Source organism: Zea mays, chromosome 6 (assembly GCF_902167145.1).
Source record: "Zea mays cultivar B73 chromosome 6, Zm-B73-REFERENCE-NAM-5.0, whole genome shotgun sequence".
In the NCBI taxonomy this organism is placed as follows: Eukaryota; Viridiplantae; Streptophyta; class Magnoliopsida; order Poales; family Poaceae; genus Zea; species Zea mays.
The window spans coordinates 156,760,307-156,771,542 of NC_050101.1; the positions used below are offsets into that span (position 1 = coordinate 156,760,307).

General features: G+C 53.1%; 1 protein-coding gene and 1 non-coding gene across 2 annotated transcripts; both read right to left on the reverse strand.

Moving 5' to 3' along the window:
• Positions 1-6,691: 6,691 nt before the first annotated feature.
• On the reverse strand, positions 6,692-6,764 carry TRNAK-CUU (transfer RNA lysine (anticodon CUU)). Its single transcript has one exon. It is a non-coding gene; the product is annotated as a tRNA-Lys (tRNA).
• Positions 6,765-7,489: 725 nt separating this feature from the next.
• On the reverse strand, positions 7,490-10,924 carry LOC100272657 (uncharacterized). Its single transcript, NM_001147115.1, has 9 exons — positions 10,453-10,924; positions 10,156-10,224; positions 9,797-9,853; positions 9,605-9,662; positions 9,423-9,515; positions 9,121-9,333; positions 8,753-8,795; positions 7,894-7,972; positions 7,490-7,800 (listed from the first exon to the last, which is right to left on the reverse strand). The coding sequence occupies exons 1-9, from the start codon at positions 10,771-10,773 to the stop codon at positions 7,708-7,710; spliced, it is 1,026 nt and encodes a 341-aa protein (NP_001140587.1). The 5' UTR covers positions 10,774-10,924; the 3' UTR covers positions 7,490-7,707.
• Between the last annotated feature and the right edge of the window lie 312 nt (positions 10,925-11,236).

An 11,236-nucleotide genomic window follows, 5' to 3' on the forward strand; every position in this document is an offset into this window, starting at 1 on the left:
GCTGTCCCCCGAAGACATCAGCCCGGCCCGAGGCCTCGGCAACTCAATTCCGGCGTCAGTCCCGCCAGTGGACGACCCGGCCAGGCTCTGGCCGACCAAGTCTTCTTCTAGAGCCAACTCTGCCTCTGTCCGTGCTGACACCGCTACCCCTGGCTTCGGCTCATCGAAGAGCGGCCGAGGGGTTCCTTTAACTAAGCAAGAGAAGCCTCGTACAGCAAGGCCGACCGAGCCGAGGGACTCCTACGCCTCCGGGATACGGATCCCTCACTCGTCACCTTTGTACGGGGCAACTCACGCTTGGTGAAGCGGTTCAGACAACCAACAGGCGAGTCTTAGTGCTCGAAAATGAGGAAAAAACACGGCTCCGCGCCAAAAATACATACACGTTCAGGCCCCGACAGCCGCAATGAACAAAAGACCGGCATTCAAGGTGCCATTACAAACGGAACTCCGGTTCCACCTCCGCAGGTACGAACAACCCCACACGATTGGGGGGCCTGTGGAGCAACAGAAGACCGACGAACGGCTCACCATCGCCCGCTCCAGCAGCGGCGACGCCGACGACTTCTGCTCCGGGGGGCGAACAGCAGCAACGATGACCTCAGGGCGGATGCTGCTGCCATGAGGCCCTCGCCCGTGCCCTCACTCGTGAGGCAAGGACGGGCAGAAGGCCGTAGAGTTGGAGGTCGGTCCGTAGGCGGCCCCGGCTATCTCATCGACGGAAGAACCTCTTCCAGCTGCCATGGCAGAAGGCGGCGCCGGGAGCGGCTCCGAAGCCACTCGGGTCAGAGAGCCAGGCACGCGACAGCTGCCAGCGCCACGAACGGCGAACGCCCTTCCCCCCGATCACTGAGGGAAGGAGCGGGCTGCCGCCCGCGCAGGGGCCGACCCCAACTCGGCACACTCCCCTCCCCAGTACTGATGATGAAAATCCTTGAGGCTGAGGGAGGGGCAGAGGCCGCAGCCCGGCTTGCTTTCCCCCGCCATCGAACTGGAGGTCACCGTCTTGGGTGACCGCCGGCGGAGGGGTGCAGCCGGGCTGCATGATGAAAATCCTTGAAGCCAAACGATGGCTGAAAGGTACCAACTCCCACAGAGTTGCGTTCCTCCAACGACAAGGCGGAAGGATTGCGGGTGTCCCCCATCCGGGGGCTCGGAAGGTGGAAAGACACGATGCATAAGGGAGCGCGAAGACATGGTCGCCTTTCAAGGGGGTCACCCTCCTTTTAAAGGCGACTCTCCCTACTTGCGTCCCCAGCCGTCGTGGGCTGAGTCTTCTCCAACACGCTCCAAGGTCCTCCCCGTACGGCGCGGGGGCTGGGTCCCACGCGTCATACAAGCTGGCCCAGAGCAGAAGAAGCCAAACCGCCGCGCGCGGTGCATGCAACCGCCCAGCGGTTACGAGCGTTCCTCCACTTTCGCCCAGACCAGCGGGCGAAAGGGCGGGCAGCCATGCAGGCGGCATGCAACCGCGCCAAGTGGGCGCGCCCCTCCGACTTCCAACGCGCCCAGCGTGGGGGCCCACGCCCACGCGTCATGCAACCGGCGCGCCGGTCGCCACGTACAAGCAACTGCACCGCCACTCGCACCACTGCCACGCCTCCTCGACTGCGGAACCAGTACCGCGACTCGAGGCAACCCTGCGTACGACCCAGCAGTGCCAGCCAGGCACGACGGTCGATACGGCCAAAAATGGGCCGGCAGTAATGGCGGCGGCAGGCGGGCAGGAGCAGCGGTCACGTCGTCAGCCAAGCTTACGTCCCATCCAGGGGCAGTGAGAGAACCCTCTCTCACGGCGCGAAGACGGCGCGCCCATGTTCCGTTCCTCGAACGACTCGCGCACGCGCAACGGCCACCTCGCGAACCACTCGCCCCGTCGCATTAACTCCGCGGCGGGACAGGCGGCGCCTCAGGCAGGAGAAGCAAGCGACGCTTCGCCTTCGCCATAATGACCGCTTCCAAAGAGGTACGCCACGTCATTCGATTTCGTATCCTTTTCCTCTTTCTCTCTCTTACAACAGGGACCGGGAAAGGGGGATACCCCGAAAAGGATCCTTCTCCGCGAAGGAAATAGGCTCCGAGCCTCCCTACTGATCAGAGGTTCAAAGGCTGGCCCCTCGGAGGGGTTCAACAGCCGCCTCAGAGCGCGTGGGCCCCGCACCCACTACTGGTCAGAGGTTCGAAGGCCGGCCCCTCGGAAGGGTTCAATGGCCGCCTCAGGCTACTCGGGCTCCGAGCCCACTACTGATCAGGGGTTCGTAGGCTGGCCCTCGAAGGGTTCACAGCCGCCTCAGACACAGAGCGAGGGATGACCCTGGGTGCGTTCGATACATAACCAAGGCTCGAGCTACGCTCCCGAGGTACCCTAGGACATTTCCGAGACCAGCGGGAACGATCTTGTAACGGAATCCCATCAGAGGGAGGCATCGAGCCCTCGGACCCCGTCGAAAGGGGACCGGGTCCGGCAGATCACCCGCAGGTACTTTTGAGCGCGCCTCCGGGCCTCTAGCTGACCCCTAACAAATGGGGCACGGGCGTCCACTCGGATTACCCGCCAGCAGCTCACCGGAGACACCATGTTCGGCGCCCTCCGAGGGCAACATGGCGCTTTCCCCCCCCCCCCCCCCCCCCTCCTCCTTGCGGAAAGGCGACGCAGGGGCGTATGTAAAAAAGTCGAGTCTGTCCTTGACTGTCCTCTCGCCCTGTGCAGAGGCTCGGGGGCTGCTCTCGCAAACCTGGCTCCGGCCAAACCGTTGACAGCGTCAACATACCAGCCCGAGAACTTGGGACCCGACCGTGCACCCGGGCTACGGCCAGCTCGCATGAGGGAACGACCAGACCAGCCGAAGCATTGCGCGAGGCATTAAGACCTCGGAGGAGTCAAATCACTCCTCCGAGGCCTCGGGGGCTACACCCGGTGGGTGCGCTCGCGCGCACCCACCGGAACAAAACGCAACCGAGAAAGGGTAGTCCCCTTGCAAAAAGTGCGACAAAAGCCTCCAAGCGAGTGTTAACACTCCCTTCGAGGCTCGGGGGCTACTGTCGGGGACCATAATTAGGGGTACCCTCAAGACTCCTAATTCTCAGCTGGTAACCCCCATCAGCACAAAGCTGCAAAGGCCTGATGGGTGCGACTAAGTCAGGGATCGGTCCATTCGAGGGACTCGATCATGCCTCACCCGAGCCCAGCCTCGGGCAAGGGCAGCCGACCCCGGAGGATCTACGTCTCGCCCGAGACCCCCCTCCAGCGACGAACATACTTCCGGCTCGCCCGAGGCCCAATCTTCGCCAAGAAGCAACCCTGGCCAAATCGCCACGCCAACCGACCAAATCGCAGGAGCATTTAATGCAAAGGTGGCCTGACACCTTTATCCTGACGCACGTCCTCCAGTCGACAGAGCCGAAGTGACCGCGGTCACTTCGCCGCTCCACTGACCGGCCTGACAGAAGGACAGCGCCGCCTGCGTCGCTCGGACTGCTGTGCCACTCGACAGAGTGAGGCTGACAGGCAGCCAGGCCCGGCCTCAAGCACCAAAGGAAACTCCGCTTCGCCCGACCCAGGTCTCGGACTCGGGCTCAGCCCCGGAAGACGGCGAACTCCGCTTTGCCCGACCCAGGGCTCGGACTCGGGCTCAGCCCCGGAAGACGGCGAACTCCGCTCCGCCCGACCCAGGGCTCGGACTCGGGCTCAGCCCCGGAAGACGACGAACTCCGCTCCGCCCGACTCAGGGCTCAGACTCGGGCTCAGCCCCGGAAGACGGCGAACTCCGCTCCGCCCAACCCAGGGCTCGGACTCGGGCTTAGCCCCGAAAGACGGTGAACTCCGCTCCGCCCGACCCAGGGCTCGGACTCGGGCTCAGCCCCGGAAGACGACGAACTCCGCTCTGCCCGACCTAGGGCTCGGACTCGGGCTCAGCCCCTAAAGACGACGAACTCCGCTTCGCCCGACCCCAGGGCTCGGACTCGGCCCTGGCCTCAGCCGACGGTCTCCGCCTCGCCCGACCCAGGGGCTCGGACTCGACCTCGACCTCGGAGGAGCCTCCACATCGCCCAACCTAGGGCACGGACCGACCACGTCAACAGGAGGCGCCATCATTACCCTACCCCAAGCTGACTCAGGTTACGGGGAACAAGACCGGTGTCCCATCTGGCTCGCTCCGCCAGACAAGTAATGATGGCGCCCCGCACGCTCTATGACGACGGCGGCTCTCAGCCCCCTTACGGAAGCAAGAGGACGTCAGCAAGGACTCGACAGCCCCGACAGCTGTCCTTCCGCCAGGCTCCAGCGCTCCTCCGACGGCCACGACACCACACGAACCGTGTGCCAAAACCTCTCCGGCTGCCACGATGGCATGTACTTAGGGCGCTAGCTCTCCTCCGCTAGACACGTTAGCACTTTGCTACACCCCCCATTGTACACCTGGATCCTCTCCTTGCGCCTATAAAAGGAAGGACCAGGGCCCTCTTACAGAGGGTTGGCCGCGCGGGGAAAGGACGGGACAAGCGCTCGTGTGAGGCCGCTCGCTCCCTCCCGCGTGGACGCTTGTAACCCCCTACTGCAAGCGCACCCGACCTGGGCGCGGGACAAACACGAAGGCCGCGGGATTTCCACCTCTCACGCCCATCTCCCTCCGGCCGCCTTCCCCCCTTCGCGCTCCGTCTCGCGCCGACCCATCTGGGCTGGGGCACGCGGCGACAATTCACTCGTCGGTCCAGGGACCCCCCCCCCCCCCGGTCTCGAAACGCCGACAACAAGGCTTCCACTCCACTTTATTAAGTTATTAAACCTTCGCCGTCACTCCGCACCGCTCTCCAATTTGGTATAATCTTCACTCCTACATTATTTACCAAAGGGGAAGAAAGTTTGAAAAGAGGCTTATATTTCACTCACAAGTATCCGTTTTTGGCGATTCATGCCAAAGGGGGAGAAAGTATTAGCCCAAAGCAAAAGGACCGCACCACCACCAATTTCAAAAAAAATATGTTCTTTCAATTTGTATTAAAGAAGTTTTTCAAATGGGTATCTTAATTTTGATATAATTTTAAATTGGTATGACCCCTTTCAAAATTAGTATCTAAAACCCTCTTGAACACTAAGAGGAGAATTTCATTGAGGGGAGTTTTGTTTAGTCAAAAGAAAAGCATTTGAAAGAGGGGAGAAAATTTCAAATCTTGAAAATGCTTCTCGAAATCTTATTCATATACCTTTGACTATTTGCAAAAAGTCTTTGAAAAGAATTTCCAAAAGATTTTGCAAAAACAAAACTTGTGGTGCAAGCGTGGTCCAAAATGTTTAAATTAGAAGAAAGCATCCATGTATATCTTATGAAATGTATATTAGTTTAATTCCAAGTAACCTTTGCACTTACCTTTTACAAACTAGTTCAATTACTGCACTCATATATTTGCTTTGGTTTGTGTTGGAATCAATCACCAAAAAGGGGGAGATTGAAAGGAAAATAGGGTCAAACCTTTTCCTAAATGATTTTGGTGGTTGAATTGCCCAACACAAATAATTGGACTAACTAGTTTGCTCTAGATTATAAGTTCTACAAGTGGCAAAGGTTCAACACAAACCAATAAAAAGTCTAAGAAAGGGTTCAAATAAAAAGAGCAAAAGACAACCGAAGGCAGCCCTGGTCTGGCGCACAGGACAGTGTCCGGTGCACCAAGGAGATCAACTCCGAACTTGCCACCTTCGGGTTTCTGGGATTGCCTCTCCGCTATAATTCACTGGACTGTCTGGTGTAGCACCGGACTGTCCAGTGTACCAGTGGAGTAACAGCTAACAGCGCCAACGGTCGTCTGCAAAAGGTGAACATTGAGCTACAGTGCACGAAAAGCGCGCGCAGAAGTCAGAGCAGGCGCAGATGGCGCACCGGACAGTGAATAGGACCTGTCTGGTGCACCACCGGACTGTCCGGTGGCCCCACTTGTCAGAGCTCCAACGGTCGAACCCTAATGGTTGGGTGACGTGGCTGGCGCACCGGACTGTTCGGTGCGCCCTTCGACAACAGCCTTCCCCAACGACCACTTTGGTGGTTGGGGCTATGAATACCCCCAACCACCAACACTTCAATGCATCCAAGTTTTCAGCCAACACATTCAATACAAGAGCTAGTGCATTCAATACAAGACACAAATAGAGTGAATCAAAATCTCTCCAAGTCCCAATTCCACTCAAAGCAATAGCGACTAGAAGAGAGAGTTTTGTCGTGTTCTTTTGAGCTCTTGCGCTTGGATCCCTTTTCTTCTTCCTCTATTCTTATTCTCAACTCACTTGTAATCAAAGCAAGAGACACCAAGTTGTGGTGGTCCTTGTAGTGGACTAAGTGTCCCGTTTGATTGAAGAGAAAAGCTCACTCGGTCTAGGTGACCGTTTGAGAGAGGGAAAGGGTTGAAAAAGACTCGGTCTTTGTGACCACCTCAACGGGGAGTAGGTTTGCAAGAACCGAACCTCGGTAAAACAAATCACCGTGTCATCTGTGTTATTTGCTTGTGATTTGTTTTCGCCCTCTCTTTCGGACTTGATTATATTTCTAACGCTAACTCCGACTTGTAGTTGTGCTTAAACTTTATAAATTTCAGATTTTCCTATTCACCCCTCTTTAGGCGACTTTCAAAAATAAACGAAAAAAATCTGGACAACAAAAAAAAACAAATAAGTGACAAAGACAAAAAGTATTAAAAACGCCCACCGTGGGGCTCGAACCCACGACTACAAGGTTAAGAGCCTTGTATTTTACCGACTAAGCTAGACGGGCTTTGTATATAGAACTAAGCTCAGCGCTAAGATCTATGGCGTCGAGCTCAGTGCCACGTCGACGCCACGACGTCCGTTTGTGCCAGCGCAGCACGTACCTCGGCGCCATAGCCTATGGCGCCGAGCTGTGTTACCTCGGCGCCATAGGCTACGGCGCCAAGCAAAGGGTCCAAAAATGACATTAAAATTTTCTAGGGTCCAAACGTGAATTTTTTTTCCGAGAAAGGGCCAAAATGCAAAAAAATCGGCTTCATACTGTAGTAAGGGGTACCCATGTTCCAGGGTACTGACAGTGGCCCCCGGACCCGCCTCAGAGGAGGATACGAGCCTGCAGGTGGGGCCAAAGCTTGACTGACGATTGGCGCGCCGCTTCCGTGCATTTGCTGACGTAATCACTGCCAGTCTACCACGCCTGTTCCAGGGTACTGACAGTAGTGCTTACTCATACTCATACCCGCAAGATACCATACCCATACCCGCAAGATACGCAAGATAAAATCATACTCGTAAAAAAAATCGTACCTGCTCATGGGTATGAAATTATATCCATACATGTATCCGCATGGGTAAAAACCAATCGGTTAACCCACACCCGATTAGACACCCGCTAAATATCTATTAAATAACATAAATCTAATAAATATATAGCGAATATAGAATTATAAATCATCAAATATGTGTAGATAAAAGAAGAAAAATAATAAATAATGTAGAAACATGCAAGTTGGTACGTACAATTTTAGCTTCCATTTGTATTGGAATATAAATTGTAGCTTCCAGACAAACCCATTCTACATGGACATAAGCATGAAAAGATGAACCATAGAACTACTATATACCAAGAATCCGTAACAGACCACAGACTTCAAATACAAACAGTGATGAATATCGTAATAACAATATACCGGTAAAACTTGAATCACTAGTAACGATGGGTAATGAGACTAGCGAATATTGCGACTTATTAGGCCCTCAAAAATGGTGAACAGGTCCTTGTTTTCAGGACCGAAGATCTCATAAGCTTGTCTTAAGGTATCCTGTAAGAGAAATTCAACGAATACCAAAAGGGGGATCAGAAAATTAGTTCATAAATCCCCAAACAGATGTTCATTCAGTTAACCCATTTATACCTCTCTGGTCTGCCTATGTGCGTTCAGCTCCTTCACATTAGCCAGGAATGCACCAAACTGCTCATAAGATAATCTATTTCTGCATGCACAACAGTTAAAGAGGGAAATCAATCACGCACTTGGAAAAATGAACAAAATTTTATTTTGTGACAGTTAAGCATTGATGAAGTTCAAAGGTGTGATATCCTGGCCCCTGGGATGGTGATTTTCTGGCCCGAGGCTTAATAGAATTAATAGAGTATCCATACCAACAAGGTATATCTTCTTTTTCGGAAGCATATCTCGAAAGAACCTTGAAGTTAAGCGTGCTTGGCTTGGAGCAATTTGGGATGTGTGACCGACCAGGAAGTTTTCTCAGGTGTGCATGAGTGAGGACAAAGTGCGCACAAAAGACCCGTGTTGATCTGTGTGCACGATATATGATCCTAGAGAGCTATCAGGAGTAAGTACCGCCGGTTCAGGGATTGGACGGGGTGTTACAAAAGGTTTCTTTTTAGGGCCTCTAGCTAAGTTGATAAGGTGGTTTGAGTAGTCCTCCACAAGTCCTGAGTTAGTTCAGAGGTTTTCTCGACATGTGTGAAAAGATCTTTTTAATGTAAAATGCTCGGGACATGTGTGAGAAGGATCTTGTTTTCTATATTTTTAAAAAACAAGATCCGTAGAATCAATTGAGCCTATTGTGTGGCTATGTGCACTTCTTGAATCCACTACATGATCATAATTTCAAAAATAAAAATAAGTACACCAAAAATCCTTCTTTAATCCTTATCAAATATTACACTCACAAGGCTTGAGCACATTTCCAGGGAAAAAAATATCGCTAAACTGAATACATGGAAAAGAGCACTTCTGCACATACCTGACCTGACGAAAGAACTCCTTTCCATCAACTCTTGTTCGTCCTAAAACAAATGAGTCCCAATGAAAAAGAGTATATGGGTAGCTTATTTTGTTGGAATTATTGGGCCAAGCCCATTTGATTTTCAGAATAACTAGTAGAAAATCTCAAAGGCCCACTCAAAGATCCAAACCTAGTAAGTAAGCAAACAGTTCACTTTTGGTTCCAGCGGTACTGCAATATATCTTGATATTTACTACTAGATGGCAGTGAAATTGTAACATATATTGACCAATTAATTGTAATATATGCTAATTGCTGAACAAAGCAGCATTAACATTCAAGTGTTTGACATACAGTATAACTAACTCCTGGGGTTATGAGTTAACCTGTTTGACTTGGAGCGTCAAATGGAGAGCTATGCTGACCAGAAAAGCCTGAGGACCTGTCATTAAACATATTCATCGATGTAACAGAGATTGAATGTCGCCTTGGCGGTGATACCGATGCAAAACGCCTTGGAGGTGAGTCTGGGGGAGTCATCCTCGGTGTGCTGTTGTATGATTGCAAAAATACATGTGGCCGGGGTGGCCGCCTAGGTGCTGCAGGTACGAAAAGGTTCTGTGTGTAAAACATCATTCAACAGAATTTTCGTTTCATACAAGATTAACTATATCAAATGGGAAAGTACCATCTGGGTCAACTTGGTTATTTTCCTCTGAAACTGAACTTGCGGTTTCTGAAACCTGTGATGATTTGGAAGTCGAAAATGCAGAATCTTCATCTGACAAAAATCCAACAGGCAACATTACCTATGGGAACTAGAATAATGTGGACCTAGATAGCACAAGGACCACGAGAATAATGCAGTACCTGATGGTGCAGAGGAGAAATTTGAAGCTGCTGCAGCTCTTTCCCTGGGAGCAGTATTCTATGAAAAAAGTAATTTAAAAACAGAAATCACTCTCAATTCAGCTAGAAATATAAACAAGGGAAAAATTGAAATGCTAGTCATTTGTGGGTTCTTGAGTTAACAATTAGACATAGCCTGAATGCCAGACTTACATCACTGCTGTCATCTTCCTGGAGTGACTGCACAAGTGTCTTCTTGAAAACTTCCAACTGCACAACAAAGTAAAATATAGGCAGTAAGGTACACAACTATGGAGCTTAAAGTGGTATAGAAATCGAGGCTTATGTTCAGCACCAATCAATGGTTGGACATGCTTATGAGAGAAAAATGATTGACAGGTTAACATTTTCACTACCTATTGACATTCCTTTTTTGCATTATAATGTTAAGGACTACAAAGTTCAGTTCGAAATTATGGTGAGATTGCTACGAAATCGTTCCGAACTAGTAGTGCAACACAAGGAAATCTGTCAAATTCTTCCCAAAGTGCAAGGGAATAGTGTTTTGGTACCTTGGCGACATCTCTGTTCAACTTCCTAACGGTGTTGGACAGCTCAGAGTTGTCCCGCTGCAGTGCGTCCTGTACGTCCATCGTCCACGATCAGAAGGTGAAGAAGCATTCGACTATAAGTAATTTGAGTTGCCCAAATCACGCAGCTACACATTGGTGGAATACAGATGACATTAGGCGCAAGCGTCGCGGGACCAGAGTCGCCGACAGATGGGACCGACCGAAGCCACCATTCCACGGAAAGCACAGTTCTGCCACTCAGCCAGGCGGCTAATAAGTAAACTGATTAGTGGTTACCTTTTCCTCCTCGGCGTGGCGGAGGCGGCCGGTGGCGACGGCGAGCGCGGCGTCGAGCTGCTCGACGTGCTCCCGGAGGTCCTCGGCCTCGGCGTCGCGTTCGGCGAGCTGCGAGCGCAGGCGCGCTGCTTCGGCCTCGAGGAGGCCGAGGCGGTGCGAGAGCGCGATGGAGGTGATCTTGCGCGCTACGTCCAGCTGAGCGAACGGGTCCGATGGCAGCACGGCTATCAGCTCAGCGGGGAGCCCAAAGTCTTGGGTCGGCGCCGCCGCGTTGTCCTCCCCCACCATCGCGGCCGGCGGCACCGCCTCCTCCAGTTCCATGTGTGCCCTCCTGCTCCGCGCCTCTCGGTGGACTGGTGCTCTCCGCTCCCCCTCTCTCGCCCTTTCCGTACCGCGAGCCGTTATCTGCCCGCCCGCGGGAGATTAGACTGGTGGGGCGCGAGGTCTCTTTGTGGAATTGTGGTGGCGAAGGCGCGCCCTGCCGGCTGCCCCGCGCCACGGGTTTGGGTGTGGGGAAGGGTTTGGACTTTGGAGGCTTGGGCCCGCGTCGCTCTCGCTCTTGGTGGGCAGGGCACTGTGCAGTGCAGGTGTGGGGTGGGGACTGGGGAGTGGGGAGCCGGTGAACGTCCGGACGGTCCGGTCATCGGGGGGAGGCCTCGCGCCTCGGCACCAGGCTGTGGCATAGATAGGCGAAGGTCGCGCGATGCACGTGGGTGGATAGGGGCGCCGCTCCGGTTGGGAAGGAGCGTGGTGCATTGTTTGTGGCCTTGGGTGGCTTATTCTG